This window comes from Scatophagus argus, chromosome 18 (assembly GCF_020382885.2).
Source record: "Scatophagus argus isolate fScaArg1 chromosome 18, fScaArg1.pri, whole genome shotgun sequence".
NCBI lineage: Eukaryota > Metazoa > Chordata > Actinopteri > Scatophagidae > Scatophagus > Scatophagus argus.
This window is the reverse complement of record NC_058510.1, coordinates 15869966-15889744: the sequence shown is the minus strand read 5'-3', so window position 1 is coordinate 15889744 and position 19779 is coordinate 15869966. Positions and strand designations below refer to the sequence as shown.

At 39.2% G+C, this 19779-nt stretch overlaps 1 protein-coding gene across 2 annotated transcripts in view; it reads left to right on the top strand.

The window, feature by feature from the left end:
- Positions 1-6614: 6614 nt before the first annotated feature.
- Positions 6615-19779, top strand: part of odad2 (outer dynein arm docking complex subunit 2) — a 38394-nt gene continuing 25229 nt past the window's right edge. Inside the window, exons 1-10 of one of the 2 annotated variants that reach the window (XM_046371497.1) lie at positions 6615-6743; positions 7861-8091; positions 8459-8616; positions 9055-9262; positions 9478-9584; positions 10128-10264; positions 11744-11860; positions 16262-16476; positions 17018-17167; positions 18090-18243. In XM_046371497.1, coding sequence (XP_046227453.1) covers positions 7868-8091; positions 8459-8616; positions 9055-9262; positions 9478-9584; positions 10128-10264; positions 11744-11860; positions 16262-16476; positions 17018-17167; positions 18090-18243 — 1470 coding nt within the window. In that variant the 5' untranslated portion in view covers positions 6615-6743; positions 7861-7867. Of the gene's footprint in view, positions 6744-6767; positions 6977-7860; positions 8092-8458; positions 8617-9054; positions 9263-9477; positions 9585-10127; positions 10265-11743; positions 11861-16261; positions 16477-17017; positions 17168-18089; positions 18244-19779 lie in introns of those variants that run through there. The other variant, XM_046371498.1, reaches the window with a different exon arrangement.

Genomic DNA, 19779 nt, shown 5'->3' with positions numbered 1-19779 from the left:
GAGGCCAAACACAACCTCCCTAAGTCTGAGGAGCGAAGCAGCAGCGGAGCTCACACGCAGGCAGACAGAGTGATTAGTCCTCTGAGCTTTGTGATTAGACTGTATTGTTAACATTGGAACAACGCTGGCCCTGACTGTCTTTCTTTGGCAAATTGAAAACTTAGAAACATATAGTATTTCCAACATTCTTAAGCTTCAGCGTTGCTGGCGGGATACTCCCTCAGTGAAGCTATCCTTTCTTTGGAAAGGCTACCGTTTGGGAACAACAGTCAAGAGAAGGCGATTACCTGATGCCTGTTGCATAAAAGACGCTCCTGCTCCCTCAGTGACTGCCCCACGCTGTTGCTAAAGGCCTGAACTAAAGGATGTGTCAGTCAAAATGTCTAGTTATACAAGGCTTATATGCATCTTTAAAATAAAGAGTCATGTGTAACCAGTGCTCAAATAGCTTGTAGACAATGGATGTGATTTTTGGTGTACATTCTACGGTTACCATGATTGTTTTTATTAATATTACTTAGAGCTTAAAAAATATACAACTGAATGAACGAAATATTGTTATTGTGAAATATACAATCCACTGGCTCAAGCTCAAACGAAGCAAAGGTCTCACACAGCAAGTCTATATTTGCCTCTGATTAATTGCACCTTGGCGTCTTGTACAACGACATGGCAGGCCAGCCCGGCAGCCAGCTGATGCTGAATTCTCCCACTGTGGCTGCGTGTTACTCACAGGACGTGGTCGGCTTGAGGCTGAGGTTAACTTCAGACAGGTTTCAAAAAGATTCCCAAAGCTAAACATTCACTGTTTGACAGATACTGTAAAACACATACACACATCAGCTCTGTAAAGACTGTCTGATAAGTGCTAAAGGATGAAAAAGTCGATCCCTTATTTTTTTTTACTTTTTGCTTCTTCTGTTCTTTCTCAGACAGACAAAAACCTGGGGCTCGAGATTCACTTGGTATGTTGAGATTATTGAGGGAAAAAAAGATGATGCTTATTAGCTTATTGTAAAAACTGGAAGCAGAGTGAAAAACTAAACTGTTTAAATGTCCAAAAGTGAACGCACTGAAGCATGATTCTTTGAACTGAACTGAATTTGTAAACCACTGTTTCACATTATGGTTTTATTACAGAACCAAAAAAATGATGCAGTTTGGTTTGTACGACTGCTGTTGCTAATCCAATTACTAATACAAAAAAGGGGAAGACATGAGAGTTAAAGTTTAAACTTACTTCAATTGAATTTCTTAAGAATAACAAAAGTATAACCGAGACTATACAGAGCAAAGACACAGATGTACTCTTCTGGGCATCAAAATAAATGATGTGATGAACAACAGAGTTGTCTCCAGGCAAAGTCCTCTCTAAACTCTATTTGTCTGTTCACAGGGAAGTCTCTTTTTCTTTTAAGGCCTTTCACAAGGATGTCTCATTATTTCCAAGGAGCAATATTCCTCTCTCTGTCTCTTTCTGATTGGCCTGGTGGCGCCAACGCTGGAGCTGCACCAACAAAAATGGTCTTGAACAGCACCTCCTCACTAATGATGGGAGGCCAGGAGACCAGCCTCCTGTCTCATCCACCTCTCACTACACTTATCAAGTCGCCCGTTGTGTCTGTCCTCACTCTATCTTCCCTTCTCCACCTTTTCCATTTCCAGCTCCATCTTCCACTCAACATCTATCTTCATATTTTCATCCACATGTTCTTCTTCACTCCCTTTCCAAAAAACAGTCCTACCACTCACTCCTTTCCCCTCCCTCCTCTCTTTTTATTACCTCTTGCCCACTCTCCTCTCTTCTGTTTTCAGCTACTACCTCAGCTCTCCCTTCATGCTGAGACAGGGGAGGGAAGGAACAAAGGGCCCCTGATGTCTTCCTGGAGAGGTTATAAAGCAAAAGTCAAACTGTATTAGCTCTATCCGAGCATTATCGAGTGAGGCAGTGCCAAACTTGGACAGCCTCTCAGACAGCACTTTCAAAATAATAATTACACTGTAAGAGATGAAGCGGGGGAGACGGGGGAGCAAGGAGGCGAAGGCAGGAGGAAGGAGATGGAAGATCTGTGTTTTTATTTAAGCGTGCTGAACGCCTCAAAAGAGTAGAACCAGCTGCTATCTGCAGGCGACGAGAAGGGGGAGCGGAGGCAACGTGATCAGTCGAGCAGAACAGATTTTGCCAGTTGAAGGGAATTTAGAGGCCTTTATCCGGTAAACAGGTCAAGGTAGGGCCAACATATCCTCACATGAACCAGAGACAGTTTTTGTATTTTAAATAATTGTTAGAGCGTTGCTGCTTTTATTTTGATAGTAGATGACAGAGAGATGCCAGGAAACGAGGAGGGATGACAAGCAACAAAGGTCCCTGACTGAACTTGAACTGGGAATGTTGCTGTTATTGTGCATAGTCAGCATATAATGTTCCAGGTTCAACAATACCAAGGTTGGGTGACTAAATAAAAAAATGAACATCTGCACTGGTTCCCCAGACCTGATGAGAGAGATCCTGGAAGATCCAATTTCGCTGCGTGTCTTTAAGTGCAATATCAACTAAAGTGGCTCCTTATCTTGTGGTCCCGCCTTGCAAAGAGGCCTTTGAAAGTTTATACAGATAAATGAAGTTGTTCTTAATGAAAGTGCATCAACTGCTGAAACTGCACCTCCCCACAATTCCTTCCTCCCACGAAAACATGCACATTACGTGAACTGGCTACTCTACGTTGCCGAAAGGTGTGAGCATGTGTGTGTGTGTGATTGTCTTTGTGTATCGGCCCTGCGGTTGACCACGCCTCTCGCCTGTAGTCAACTGGGATAGGCTTCAGTGACCTTGATGGATAGCGGTATAGAAATGGATGTCTATAGTATATTTAAATCTTTGCTATTTTATTATCTTTCTTTATGTCATTATCATATGTCGTTATCACAAAAATGAACTGAAAAAAATTCTCTCCCCTCATTCTGTTCTTTAAAAGAGGTGAAACAACTAGTGTCTCTGCAACAAAAAGGCCCCCCATTGGTCACTAAAGGGGTCAGGTCTACAGCCATGTAAATTTTGCAACCCGCTGAACTCAATAGCATGTCTGACTCTATGGAAAATCTGATATCTAATGTGTGATGAGGTGAATGAAACACTACATAGTACTGGTTAAAATACATAACAGGTTAAACAACATCATTTTTCATATAATGTTAAAATCCTGTCATTTAAAACATGTAAGCCAAGATGTGTGAAATGCACACATGTGAGCTATCTCATATTGAAGCCGCCATTTCCTCTGTGTCAAATCTGCTCATGACATCCATGCTATTATCATGGCTTCATGTTTGCTTTTCTATTTTTGCATTAAATGACAAGCTGCATGTTTAAAGAAAACATTGTATCAGTCCATCAGAGGGGCTGGGAATTTTCAACTGTATGGAGATATGACTTTCTCCAAGATATGTTTTGTGGTTAAGTGTGCTCATTCAGCTTCTCTGGAAAGACATAAAAGCTCTTGTAAAGTGCCTCAATAATTTTGGAAGAGGACCCAAGTGTCGCCTTGCAGAACTGCAACCAAAATAAACAAAATGTGTTTTAAGTCATGTAGATGTCGGCTTTGTCATTGCTTTTCCCCAAAAGCCCTATGACCATAAATCTTGTGTTACTTTTATATTTGACAAGCGTCCATCCACTCCAAAGAAAGCACTGGCACTAAGCGATCTCCACTTGAAATACATACTGTACACACTATTTGAAAACCACAATTGCAGGTTTATGTCCAGGAGACGCTCAAGCAATGATATAGTTCCAATATATATACACACACACACACACACATATATATATATATATATATATATATATATATATATATATATATATATATATATATATATATATATATATATATATATATGTGTATATATATATAGTTTTGTCTGCTAAGACTCATTTAATTTTCTTGTAGTGAATATTAAGCATTGTTATTTTGATGGGTGACATGACACAATAAGTTAATATTTATGTGTGTGTAATAATTCTGTTCTGTTTTCTTTGGCACTACTGTCTTTGCTTCCGTTATCCCTCTTTGAGCAGGATCTAATGTATTTTTGCAGCAGCATCTTGATCTAGTGCCTATTTAAACAGTCAATAAAGCAGGCAATCATTTACAACAACCAAATAATCTCATTGTTGTCTGTCAAATTAAAACAAGGAAAAACAAAGATAACCTCGTTAGCAGTGGCCTCCAATACACTACAGAGTAACAAATGTGTACCATGAACTGCTCCTTGGGAGGAAAAGTTATACGACAGGTTCTCAGACGTCTTGTCCATCACAAGTCGCCCATTCTAAAACACTTGCCGCATATTCGCTCTGCCTAAAAACACAGAGGATCATAGGAAATCACAGGCGGGATTCTGGAGCTTTTTACAACCAGGGGATGTGGTCAGTACTTCTTGTTAGAGTACTTTTTGCTATTTTCTATTTCAGAACCTCACATGGATTAGAGTGACACATCTCATAGGTGCTCATTACAATGACCAGTGTCATCCCTTTCCTTTCACGCTTTAACCGCGTCAGCCATGAGCCATGTTGAACTAGACTTGACTCAAAGCCTCTAAAAACATCAGAACTCTTTGGAGGATGTGAATCCATGCCTGGAAGCAAGGAAAAAAAATACAGAGCATACACTCTACAGCTTCCTTCAAACCAGGAACGGGAACAGCAGTCCTTGCACATCCTCATCATCACTCTTGTTACTCATGCACTTCTTTTATGTATGTTTAATTCGAGTGCTAATGGAGTGTTGTGGAGGTTGGACCCACTGTGGACGGAAGCAATCATAATGTGCATGTGTGAAGAAGCCGGACTACAGTACCTTTCTGTGTGTCATCAGTGTGCTTCCATGCTGTTCAATCAGCGACTGAACTCAAGCATTGGAGAAATAGCAGTTGTGTTTATTATGCTGTATTAAGTTTTTAGTTAAAGAACATCTAAGAGCCAGCAGGTGCTTCTGAGCTCTGAGAATATTTGTTTTACTTTCTAGGCCGGGGAGAGTGTTTCATTTAATCCCTTTTAACCAACAGCAATTAGGCTCACTAATGAGACCCTGGGTTAGATGTATTAAGACCTTTGTTTATCCTGCTTTTCTTCGCTTCTGATTCTTTTAGTCTTCCATCTTTCTCAGCTTTGTTTTTTCCCCTTTACACAGTCAGGCAATCTCAGACACGCTTTGACTCACCATACTTCCATTGCGTTCAGTCCCCTAGTTGCAGCACCACGTTGCAGACTCTCAATGCTTCTTAATTTAGACAGCTTTCGCCTTGTTCCAAATAAAATACCTGGAGGGGAAGGCAAACTCATAAATCCGCTCCTCTAACAACAACAACATCCAGAATGATCTCTCTTGATACTCAAGATGAGCTACTACTTCTCCTGGCCCCTTGGAGATCATGATTGATATACATGCAGGTTCAGTCCAACTTACCCAAACGGTTTAGGAGACAAAGTAATTCCACCTGCTGTGCCACCATGCTTGCCAGGCTGAAAAGGATAGATATTTGTGCCATAGGCCCTGCTGGCAGACAGTGTGCCAAACAAGGCAAGTACTAGAAATCAAAGGTTTCATTGACCATGAGATATTCTTTCTCTCAGTCAGCCATAGGACCGGGTTAAATCGTAGATTGATTAAAGAAAAGCACACCTGCACCCCGTTTATAACTCATACAATCTATTATACCGTGGAGCCTCAAGATATCTTTCTGTTTTTTTCTCATATCACTTTGTGTGATTTGAGTGTGTACCATAAAAAGAGTTCATGCCGTCATATAAAGTGCAGTTCTCATCCACCTTAAAATGATACTGGAAAATAATGTGCTAAGAGAGAGAAAGAATGGAGGTGTTGCCTCTGTAGACGTTCATAGGTAGAATGTTAGGGCTTTTCCACCAGAAAAAAAGCTTATTCATCTTTGCATCTCCATGTTAAGAATAAAGCAGAACCCACTTGTGATGACTGGCTTATTAATTTTGAACTGAATGAACTTGCTATGTCTAAACAGAGAGTATCCACCCAAATAGACTGTTTTCACTTGCCAATGTTTGTCTGCAGGACAGTGCCAAACCAGTAGTGAGAGAGGAAATAGGCTCTCAAATATGTGGTCATGTGGACACCCTAAAAGGAAAGCATACAGGGATTTTATTATTATGACAACATTTGACTTGACATTTCAGAGTCGCTGGCCATGCAAATCACTTGCATATTCAGTGTTGGACTTCACACAGATAGATGGCAACTGCTCTTAGTGCACATGTATTTAGAGGTTTTCATCTCTGAATATGTATTCTTATATTTTTCTAAGTGAATTATTACTCTTTGCTGCAGACTTGCCTTTTTAGCCGTGAGAGTATGCCACCATGTATTTGACTGCATATTGTATGTGACAAAAGCGATCTTTGACATAATATGACAACTTTCACAGAAAGAAACACCAAGAAGTGCGTAGATGGTAGAGCTTCTGTGTTGTGTCGCATTACAGTACACGGCACTGTGATGTTCGGTTCCACTTTCACACACTTTCATTTTGTCATTTCCAGCTTGGGTTTAGTGATTTTTGACCCAAGTTGCGTGCCGTTGTGCTTACCTGTATCATAGCAACCAAAAGGGTGGGTATAACTAGGAGAGCGTGTGGTTTCCATGGACACCGTTGATTGCAAACCGCCGGTAACAGTTTTTAAGTAGAAGAGAAACTTGAAATACACGGTACGTTTGTCCTTAAGCATATATTTAGATGTAACAACTGATGGTAGAAACATGTTTTTACTAATGAGCAGAAGTTGAAAATGTTGAAAATGGCTAACGTTAGATAAAGACTGTATATAAGCTTTGCTGACGAGCTAAAGCGTAAGGTATAGCGTCTAGTAAGAATAGTTAACGCTAGGCAGCGTTCTGTCCTCGACATTAATGTAAGTCAAAACTTACAAATAACACAGCAGGTATGTGTGCAAATATTCAAACTAGCCATGTAACTAGAATAAAATAGAAAACTATAATACTGTAGACCTCTAGACATGACTGGACATTAGCAAATGTCTTTTTTTATTTTATAATGACGCTTTAAATGGAGGAAAAATTATTTTGAGAAAAATATTATCCAGTATTTTGTGTTGTTTGACAAACTTATTCAAAGCTAAAACAAAGTGGAGCGTATAGCTAGTTTTCTAACAGTTTGTTTACGTGACATAACAGTCAGGTTTGGGAAATATATTTTGAGGTTTCTAAACATTTTCATGGCCCTTTGATTTATTTTGAACGGTCCAAACTTCTGTTGACCTCGGCTGCGTGTGAGCTACTTTGGTATTATATTTCTAAAAGCCTGGATTAAGCTCTTAATGAATAAAATCTAAGTTCTATGCATGTTATGTTTAATTGATTTGATTTGATTGAAAATATATTAAGGCAATTGTTTTGTATAAATTATTTTATTATTTTTTTTATAAAAAAGTCTGACTAATAGCCCAAAACCCAAAGATATTGAGTTTACCGTCACATAAGGCAAAGAAAAATAGCAAATCCTCACACTTTAGAACCTACTACTAGTTAGATTTTTTCTCAAGATCTTTAAAAGTGGCAATGAATCTGTTACCAGAATTGTTTCTTTTTTGTTACATTTTTTGATTTGATCAAGTTATTATTTAATTGATAATTGTTTCAGCTCTGAAATATGTCAAACAAATCTCATAGAAATCTCACATGGTCTTCTCTTAATATTTCTGCATGGGGCTGCTAACCTGAACTGATGTGAATTAAGGTGAAGTATCCTTCTAAACCTTTATGCCACATGTTGAACAAGAAATTTTTTGTTTAATTTTGGTTTCAGAATATCCATGGGGGCATCACTGACCAGGGCAGTCCAGTGGACCACAGCCAGCTCTGGTACTGGCAAAGTGGAATTCACACCGATGAATGAGTCCTTGTTGAAAGAAATCCTGGGCTTTGTGGAGCAGTTCAACTCCCAACACCCACAGGAGGCAGAGCATGTGTTCGTGGAGCCGCTCCAGTGGAGTACCACTTTAGTGGCATCTGATTTCAAAACAGACTATGACATCAGGTCCGCCTAATCATGAGGCAGGCAGTTGGCTGGCCAGTGCTTTCAGTATTACGTGTCTGTGCAGGATATGCTGTCACCATAGTGTCCAAATGTATTTCACCTTGGCTATAGTCAAAGCAGTAGTCTATAATTAATTTGTTTTTCAGCTTCAGCTTGAGTACATTCCATTTTATTTCATCAGAAGTTCTGCTGCTGCTTCAGTATGTGCTTGCTTTTGTATCCCATAGCTGGGAAGTGGAGAAGTACAAAAACAAAAGCACAGATTCTGATCTTCCTTAAGTGTATTGGCATTTCTAATCTAATACAGATCATAATGTGGATAAAACTTAATTAAACATTTTTTTGTTTTCTCCTATTTCCTCCTCAGTGACTCTGATGTACAGTCTCATGAGAAAGACAGTGAAGGGCGTCCATTGTTGCAGCTCTCCTCTCCTACTCTTTATGTACGCAGCTTCAGCCAACTCTCTAAACTAGTTCGTCTGGCAGATGATAAGAAGCTGGATGAGGTTCGAGCATGTCTAGAAGGTAAGCATGATAACCACAGGATGAGATTTGAATCTGATTTGCATCTTAAATAGTACAGCCACCAGCATACCTCCATAACCCGCAGACTTAATTTGTTTGTCCTCCTAGTTACTGTCTACAACCATCCAATTATGCTGCCATTGCTAATTCTTTACAGATATGTATTTACATTAGGGCCACTGCCAAAAAGAGATACAGTAACATATATTTGTCTGACAGAAGAATACATGAGAAATATAGTAAAAATTAATTATTATTTTAATAGAGACAGAATGCTGATTTAATTTGTGAAAAGAAATATGTATGGAAAACATACAGTACATCTGAGGCCTGTTGTATTGTTAGTTAAAAATGAACACAGTTCACATCACTAGTCTTTGGGACAATTCAGCCTCTGAATCTGCAGACTTGCTAAGACTAACCTCTTTTATTGGTCAGAAAATAGAGACACTGTGGCTAAGATTCTTGGTCCCAGTGTTGCCAACATCCTTGAGAAAGAAGGTGCTCACACTGATGTACAGAGTCTGGTTGGCAAAGCAAATGAAGAAGATCCAGGCAAGGAATCGGAGGTCAAGATGAGGCTGTTCCTCTTGCTCCAAAATCTGGATAACCAGCTCCTCAGCAAGTGTCTCAGACAGATATCTGAGTAGGTGTTTCTTCTATCTCCAGCTCTCACAGCATCCAGTCTGATTATCTATCATCCCTCTGTGGCTATCCTCGGTCTCTCAGACCTACCTAGTTTTACTGTGATATGTGGTTGTTTTTGATTGGAATAGAGAGTAGGTTTAGAAAAGTAGCCACAAATGAATGAGATGAATTGCATGTTTGTTTTGTTTTGTTTTTCCTCCATTTTCATTACAGACAAGTCAGGCTTGACGCCACCGCAGTCAGGAAAGAAGTAGAGCTGTTGAAACGGTGCTGTGGTAAAGGGGAAGAGAGCGTGTTGAAGTCAGTTCGATACACATCAGGTTTGAATTATCTCCACATTTCACTGGGCTGCAAGGAAAGCAATTGCTATTAACACTAATGCTGGATATTCCAAAATATAAAAAGTCTGTGTTCTGCCTCCATTAAAGACATGGAAGTCATTATGCATGTCAAATTTCCGTTTACCAAGTTGTTAGTCAGAACATCATTTTGCTTCGCTGCACTGTATTTATCATGGCCTTACATAGTATTCAATGACATGTGCACACACCAAGTGGTACAAGCACATCCCCTTTTCTCAGGTGGAATTGACACCTTCTATATAAATACCCAACCAACCAGCTTTGAAATATGTTATTATCTCAGTCCTGTGCTGCGTCATCAGCACCTATGTCATCATCTTTAGCAGTCCCAGTCATTTTGTGATGATTTGTCTTCTTGCTCCACCGTTTTCCCCTGTTTTCTTTTTTCCTTTGGAGACAATGTCGCAATGTTGTGACTTGATATCAGGCTGTACTGCAGAGTAAAAAACATAGTAAAACAGTTTACTGCAGATTGCCAACTTTTTTTCCTCTGCTTTTTAGATTATGCATTTTCAAATGGCTGCCATGCTCCTCCATGGAGACAGGTGCATGGTGAACTGTGTTACCTTGTGATTGAGCCTTTTGACACTGAGACCCTTTACATCACCTGCAGCACTGCTGGAGTTTTCCTCAATGGGGTAAGACTAGGAAGATATAGCACTGCAGACCACACCAGCAGCAACAGTCAAAATAATGTTATTATTATTTTTTCTGCGTGAGAAAATGTTCAGGGAAGTTACTTTATGGCAAATAATTTCTGATAGACCACTTCATCATTACACAGTCAGTTAAGTGCAGGAATTCACCTCTGTATGCTTGGTATGCAGTGCTCAAATCATTGCAAAAAGATTTATTGTGAGTGCCTTTGATACTTTTCTTGAATCATAACTCTTGAATGTGAGAGGAAGAACTGAAATAAATTTTGTTACTTTGTGTCTTCACCTTTCCAGCAGCAGTATACCAATAACAATTTCACACCAGTATCACGGCACACAGTTGCCAGTTCAGTTGTCTTTAGAATCCATCATATGTTCATCTGTTTAGAGTATCTATTTACTATACCTCATTAAATATCCAACAACAATTATTTAAGGAAATATCCCCTCTGGATATACTGTATCACCACTTTAGCTATTGATTCATCAAAATAAATGACTGCAGGAACACACAACTAAAAAGTTAGACAACCAGCATAATATTAAGCAATTATCAAAAAGTACCATGCTTCTACAGCATATTAATTTCATGTTACTGACAAAAGGTTTCAAAGAGTGCTGTTTTCCACATTACTGATGGTCTACAAATAACCACGCCCAGTGATAAGATATAGGACAAGTTATAATCTGCATTCAACATCGGAAATGTGCAGTTATTATGAACAGATCACTATAACCCCATAAAGCTGAAAAAGTTGCAGTCGCCTGTTTGCAGTACAATACAGACAACAACAAACAAAACAACAAAATCCAAGTTGCCAATGTTTTCTGATAGTAGTAATAATAGTAGTAATAGTCTCTTAACATTGTTAATGTTGTAACATAGAGTGAATGCTTTTAACTATGATCAGGCAACAAGTTGTCATAATTCATAAACATACCTGAAATTTGTATAGTGAAAAATAAAACCCCACAACACAACCAAACAAAAAAAACACATCACATGTCCAGCTTTTAATTGAAGTTTTTCCAAAGATTTCCCAAGGGTACTGGTGTATAGAGCGCTTCCAAATACTTGCCAAATGTCAGGAATCTCTCTGAATGTGTTTGCAATCATTTCTAACAGAAGATTTTGCACGCTGCAGCACCTTTCACTCTTTAGCTGATTTGCTGACAAGCCTTAGGTTTCCTGCCTTTATTTCTTCACCTGGAAATGTTTCTACCAAGGTGAAAAAAAGTACAACCCTAAACCGAATGGGTGACATTGATGCAAATGAAACCTCAAAGAGCAGTAGTGTCTTAAACCTACTTTAGTGGTTTACATGGGTTTACACTTCCTCTTTGAGGCAGCCTGGAGATACTCTGAGCTCTCAAACCTCAGCTATTTCAGTTGGCATGTGGGTCACATTATAATTGTGGCTTTTAGAATTAATGAAGCTGTTTTTCACTTTGCTTTCACAGTGCATAAAACAGGAGGGGGAGACGAGCGGATTCGAGAGAACAAGTGATATGTACAAAGACCTGGTAACACTCCTAAAGAGCAGATCTCCACATTTTGCTGAGAATATAATCAAGCAGGTACAGTGGAAAACAAGCAGATGCAATTAACATCAACACATTATGATTTCTTTTTTGTAGCTTTGAATTGTAGCTCTCATAGCAAGGATGTGTGGGTGTTGAAATGCCTCTTTGTCCCATGAATAAGGTCCTTCTCTCTAAACCTCTACGTCTGATCCCTGATGCCATCTGACTCATATTCATAAACAGAGTTAGGATTGTGTAATCAGTGTCTGCGCTGTTCCACGCTAGTGAGCTAGTGTCTGGTTGTCACTGCAACAAAAAAAAAAAAAAAAAAAAAAATTCTGAAGCGACCTCCTCTGTGTTCCAACACTGGACCCATCCCATCCGCCATCCACTCAACAGACAGATACTTACATTGTACCTCTATCCTTGTGAGGCACTCCCCCCGTACATTCTTTTATCCAGTTTTTTTTATGTCCTCACTCTGCTGGTTGAAAAACTTGCTCCAATCCTCACTATGTAGCAAGTACAGACAGACACGCAGACACAGATACGAGACACACACACTCATTTCCAGACATTGAAATATGTGTGATTTATTCAGTAGTGCTATTTCCTGCTTTAGTAATTTGACGACATAACAAATCGCCTCAATAATAGATCCCAGCTGCACCAAAAAATCTGTTAATAATTTAAAAATATGATCTCTTTCTCTAACTCACTCACTCACACTGATGTTTGTTGGAAAATATGGCATCATCAGACTCATCAAAGCCTTTGAAGACCATTTACTACTCACTGCCTGCTTTGTATGGACATCAATTCTGTTTCACGAAAGAGGGAAAGGCATGAAGTACATTCTTTATAAAAGAATCATTGTATAGGTCTGTTTGTATGGTGTCATTCTCAAAACCAAAAAAAGCAAATGTGAGTGTAAAAAATCATTTAGAATGATATTATTTGTCCACAGTGCAAATCTTGCTGTCAAAAGTACAAATCTCTGAGTAACAGAAATCACGTATGTCAACAAGGATTGACATGGACATTAATTTTTCACCATAATTCTTCAAAACTATTTAACTTCTGATGCGCCAGATGATTTCGCAGAACTATTCTGCATGTGAAGTGCTTTTGGGACAAAAGACAGAAGAAATATTTTTACAAAGAAATATGTTTCTTGAATTGTCCTAAGGGATTTTCCATGCTAGGATTTATTTGTTGTTGTCTCTAATATCCATTAATGCTCAACATTTTGTATTAGCCAAGGAAGCAGCATGGCTGTCTGGCAAGCCTTGCAGGTCACTTGGTCCACACTGAAATATCTCAACAACTATTGGATGGATTGCAATGAAATATTTAGAGATACTCATGGCCCCTGAGGATGAATTATCATCACGTCTTGATTTTCATTTAGTACCATCGTCAGGTCAAAATGTTAATTTGTCCAGTACTTTGGTTTTTGACCAAATACCTGCAAGATTAATGACATTTTCATCAGCTTCAGCTGTACTTTGTCTGAAGTGCAAATTAATGACTACTAACACACTAACATGCTCGACTAAGACACTGAAAATGGTAAAATATTCTACCTGCTGAACATCAGCATATCAGTACTGTAACTGTCATTGGCAGTAACATTTAAAAGGACAGTTCACCCAAAAATAATTATTAAAAAAAATACGGATTTTTTTTATGTCACCTGTAGTGCTTTAATTTATCCATCTGGTTTGTGTTGCTGTGTGTTGCTGTGTGTTGCGCGCTCCCCTCTGCGCAGAGATATGATGTAGTACCGTAGAAAGAAACTCCTCACAACAAGGTCTGTGAATTATCTTGAGTAACTGGATCATGATTTACAGAAGAGACATTGCTATTGAGTTTTCAAATGTTTTTATATACTTGTACTTTTTACTAACAACCACACACCCACAGTCTGACTCAAGCTACCCTTGAAAACTTAAAGTGACGATAATTCAAAAGTGTCTGGAATCTCAATTCTCAGCTCAAAATAGAATGAACTAGTACTGTATATTGGAGGTATAGAGAATGAGTGGACAAAGGGGTGAACACAGTCATATTCTTGAAGTCACACTAAGACTGCATAGTGAACACAATAGAATAGCAATTCCATTATATCTGTGAAGTTGGTGTGTTGATCATCTGTGTGATTTCTGTACAGTAGATCTAAAGGTGTTATACTTGGCTGGAAAGGGGTTACTGAAGACTTCAAAAACCAATGATTAGTGCCAAGCCGAACTGTGTAAAAACTAAAAGACATTCAGGCTTTTCTGTTTTATGACTGATGCCCTGAGACTGAATGATCTTAAAATGATAGACAGCTGCAGTAAAAATTGCTGTGAACGAGTATGTGGAGACACAAATCATTGTCAGGTCTTCTTCTTCTGGATTCTTTAACTCCTTTGATACATGCCTCACAGGATCCTGTAACGTTAGTTTCACTCTCACGGCTGAATATTTTCTCTCTCCCTCTGCTTCAGCTAATCACCTTCATATGATGAGGTCAATTCAAAAACACATTGCTTTGAAATTTGTTTGATTGATTGCTGATGACAGCAATCAAATGGTGCAATATGCATCCTGTGTCTGAGATATTAAGTAATTGAAGTCATTCTTGTGCACTTGATCCATCCCAGTTTTAATTTGAGAAAGCAATAGCAGCGGTGTCCGTCAGAAACACAATCTTGCATAGCTCCGTCTCAGTTCCCTGATTGCAAAGCAAAGAGCCCAAACTTGGATGGCGATAGCCAAAGATAACAACAGCTAATCTCCAACCATATCTGCTCGTTTCCAATGTGAGGAAGCAGGTCTTTTTTTAACAGTTCTATTAGATTAGACAGCCTCAATCAATTGTGCAGAGGGAGCCAAAGGAGACGAGGGCTGCAACACAGGGAGGAAGCAGACTCACCTCCTCTGTTCACTGTTGTGGATTCACTTTGACATCACAGCGTGATTGGAAATTGGACATGCTGTGTATTTGCATCCACAAGACGCTCTCTGAAAAAGCAAAAACTCTGTGGGTTCTAGATTTGTTTTTGTTATTCACATCTTGAAATTAATGTAGACTGCCTCGCTGTCATAATCAGTCAGTTTAGACTGCTTGAATCTTGCCACTGACAGAGGTTTTATGGCCAATGGCTTCAGATTTGCTGCCCTACTGATTTTCCATCAGTATGGATCAAGTAATGAGATACAAGTGTACCCCAAACACATGTAAATAATTAAGGTTTTAGTAGTCAAATGCTGTGAAAAGAGACAAATGGAGAATAAGAAAAGTGCTAATGATTAAATGTCACCTGATATATATACATAAAAAAAACAACAACCAAAGCACAAAAAAACACAAGCATCAGTCCTGGTTAACACAGTGTTTCTCTCCAGGCCCATAGCGTTTTCAGATGCAGAAAGGCACCTGTAATATGACTTTTTACTGTGGCATGTCAAGGAATTTGGAGTGTTCCCTTCTGTGTAAGCACATGGACTTTGTCCATTTCACATATAATAGAATTAAAGAAAGTTGGTTAGCCTAATAAAGTCAGACTGTGGGTCTGTGGTTGGGTGAATTGACTTGTATGTTTCCAATAGCAGCTCACTTTGTGTTTTATGAAAAACAAGTCTTTGGAAAAGTGATTGGGCATGCTTGGCGTGAACACAAGCCGTAGAAATACATGTTAATTCTTTTTCCCTGCCTTTAAAAAAGTTGAGGCCCTAACAAACAACGACAGTCTGAGCTATTTCTGCAGAGCAGGTGTCTGTGATTAAAACTCTCCTGCCTGCAAACCATTCATATGTGTCTTTTTGGCATTCACATATAGGTTGTAAAATTTGGTATAAAGACCTTCAAAAAAAAATATATATATATATAAAGAAAAAAAGAAAAGACTGAAAAACAGTGACACAAAGGCGTTACTTTGTCTGTGCCAAGCTGCACAGTTTTAGGTTGAGGAATGTACAGAAACAATAACGTTTTTGATATTGTTCAGCCAATTAACAGAGGGGGACCTCTTTTGTGAAAAAGTGTAATTTTATTCTAATGCCTCAGTAAAGACTGAATTGTAATGCTGGTCTGCTTATTGTTGAGAACTGACTTTTATGTGAATTTTATGCTTTTCATGTGTCACTGATAGCGTTTTGTAGCTTTTATATGACGCTTCTCAGAGTGAAACGGCCAACCCGTTGTCAAACATTAAAATCTAATGATGACGGGAGAGGCATCATGTTAGATGTTATATGGAAAATATGGCGCACAGCTTCACAAGAAGCACAAGTGAGCATCAGAATGCCTATTTTCTTTTAATGAGCATAATTCAGAGAAATTTACAACCCAAGTACATTCTGTTTTACAAATGAAATTTATTGTACGTCCCACCACGAGAATTTTGGTGCGAACTGAAAGTCTTTTTCCTCACTCTTCAGTCTTTGTCTTTTTCCACTTACCAACAGGATTTTGCAGTTCAAGAACTGCCATCAACACAAAAGATCCAGCATGTGGAATCGGTTGATGCGCAGGAACAAGGCCAACCCCAGAGGTCTTACGAGCAACAGGAAAAGAATGTGCATGAGAAGGCGAGACAGCATACAACGAACAAGGCAGGCTGCGAAAAGAAATATGAACCATGTCCGAGATGGAAGAATCTCGGTCTTGTGTCTTCATGTGGGTATGTGATAATTACTCTTGTAAGATGTGTCCTGAAATATCTTCAGGCTAATGTGTGCGGTGGGGATCCCTCTTGTTCAGGAGATGAGCTTTAGATGGCACGCCTTGGTCACATGTGCTCAGTGTGTCTGCCAGCAGACACACATTATAAAGAGATGGTTATGTGGCTTATAAATTTTAGGGCAAGTGCAAATATTCCCAATTACACAATGATCTGAGTTAATAAATATGTTCACAGCGTGGAAACCCTTTCTGCCCAATTACAGTCAGAAATGTTGGGAAAAAGTCTTAGAAAAAATCCCAAAAAGATCTATCACATATGGTTTTTGATTGATAAATAGATCTAGCAAGGGCTGAGCTGTTGCAGCTGTACCTTTTGATAACTATACCCATTTGAGGAGAAACTGGCTCAAGATAAAAGTATTACTAAAAAAAAGCTCACTGAACCCTTGTCTTGAATTGTTAAATAATGATTATGTTAGAAAAATAACCATTTTCAAAATAGGAGCAGGCATAATGACTCTTATTTCACATCATTACAGTAAAGCAGAGGAAAAGAAACCCAGTAAGAGCTCTGGAGAGGAGAAGTCTGGTGAAATACAGAAGAAAAAGCTGGGACCAGGGGCCAAACCCAAGATGAAAGCAGAATTCTCTGTGTCCTCTTTACCGGGACGTCTGCCGTCCCAGAAAATGTAAGAGTTCAGAACTAGTTCTTCTTTGTCAGAATCAGTGAGGACTCTTTCTGCAGATGGAGTACACTGCATAATATTAAGGGACTGATAAGAAGAGCTTAATGCTGCTCTATCACTGGTGAAATGTGTAGTGCAAAGTTTAACCTGCAAATACTGCATATTAGCCATTGTGCCGAACGTGAACTCATGTAAAAACTTGTTCTTCCTACTGCTCTTGGCAGCTATAGCTCCTCCGCTGTCTCCATACTTGCATCTGCAAATGTACACTGCTAAAGACTGCTAAATTGATGTTAGCCACTGTTTACTGAACGCATTCTTTACTGCTCATCAGTTAATGAACAGGTAGTAAACACCCCAGGGTACATTCACTCAGGTTTGTGATGGCCTTGTTGGGTCTTTGTCATGTTGCTTCCAGGAAAACAAATCGGTTGACCCCTTCTGATAATACACTCCCCTGGCAATGCTATTTTGTACGTACATGGGAACTGTCTCTCAGCGGCCCCATTTGAATTCGTACCAAATTTCATTGCTCCACAGTGCCCAGTTTATATGATACAGTTATCCAAGTGGTCTGAGCAGCTTTAAAAAGCCATCTGCATTTCTGTTTGTATCAATAGCTTAGTCTTTTCTTTGTATATGATGAAGACTCCAGTCCTCCCGTGACATTATTCCGATCTTAATTTTCCTGCTGCTCGGATTCTGAGGAAGTTCAAAGTTGACACTTGAATTTCAAAATCCTTAATGGGACTCCTTGTGTGGGACGACCAGGCTGGTTTTCCATTTAAAACACAGGGAAAGAGAGTTCATGATACTGTATTCCATCTGTTTTGTCTGGCTATGTAGTGTCTAGTTGCTGCACTATCCCACACCTTTCTTATCTGAAGTCTAATGTGCTCTGTGTTATCTGCTCTGTTTTATTCAGTAAGACCCCAGTAGGAGCCACGCAGGCGGACACTTTCAGTGCGAGTTCAACTGAGAGTGAGGAGGAGGAAGAGCAGCCAGACCGCCATCCAGAGAGTAACACAGATCTGCCTTCTGAATATTGGCAGATTCATAAACTGGTCAAGTACCTCAAGGTATGAGAACGTTACCTTGCACACCACTCTTTCCTTCCTCTGACAGATTACAGCTCAAAATTGTCATTTGTAGAGAGAGCCGTACTACTGCATGCGACGGCCGACCACAACTGACAGGAAGCACTCAAACATGCTCTTTTTCTCCTGCAACTGTACAAAAATTATGATATTGTCCTGAATCAATGTTCAACTTTCAAAAACCTCTCCACAATTACATTTCATGGAAAATAATGCAGGACGATCACACGGGAGAACTTTGCTGCTAGGTATCATGAAATTCATATCAAGGTACCACTGAAAAAGAGGATGTCAGATGAAATAAAGTATAGGTTCCTGCCATTTTCAGCTGCACTTTGTAGGAAGATGCTTATTGAAGTGGTTGGCTTGGCTCGTGGATTCCTGGTTTCTGACACAGGTCTGTTTGGTTGCACATGTGAGCCAAGGCACAGGGGAAAGAGCTGTCTGACAGCAGCAGCTGTACGCACTGTTTGCCCACACCGCAGAAGCATAAAAATGAAGCGCGCCTGTGATAGGTCTGACAGGGCATATGGTGAATATTAATGTGTCAAAACATGGAGGGAAAAGAAAAGAGGATATAAACGCCACTGACCCAGACTGGCTGGGGATACCTCTGACCACTTGACCTCAGAGATTACCCTACCTCACTGAGTGGTCTCTATTATCTATTTATCTGGACTGCATCATCCAGACAGATTACATTAAAATAGACTGCATTTACTTAATTTTGAAAGGAATCTGTTTTGTTGCAAACCCTGTCCCCTTCAATTTAACATTAGAAATAACTTAAATGCTGCTTGAACGTAGCTAATGTTATTTCAATGTGTAATAATAGGCTACATTACATAGTTTAATACAGAATGAGATTGCTTGTTATTCCCAACAGATTTGTGTTTTGTGACTTGATACTAAATAAGAGTCTTCACAGTGCAACAGTAGATCTGCATTGCTGTAAAGTTCAACTCTATGCAGATATTTTTAGCTTAGCAAAATAGAATATAATAGAAGGAAATTCCCACTCTAAAGGCAGGCTTCTATTCCTTTCCAGAAAAGAAAAAAACTGAGATGTAAATGATACGAAGGAGGCAAATTCAGATACAAAAACCTCACTGGTTTGTATATTTTGTACTTTTCAGAGGGATTGTGGCGTCAGCTTTAGGGTTGTGTGTTCTTGCTTCAACAAGATGCAGTATTGCAGTAACCAACATGTCCCAGCTTTCTATCTGTCTGGAAACCACACAGCACAGTTATTTATGGGGTTTGTCCAGTAGTCATTTTATAATATCATTACCATCAGACGCTGAAACTTACCATGAGCCAAGTTAAATATCTGTTTTATTTTAGGAGGAGATCTTTTTTCCCCCTTTTCCCTGCACTATAGACAGCCGTTTGTACTCTAGGAAGTTTAACACTTTCATAAAGTGACACATGCATGTTCTGTTTTGTGTTTTAATGATATTTATGTAGGCATATTTGCCTGTGGTTCTGATGTGTTTGTTTTTATACTTGTATGACTAG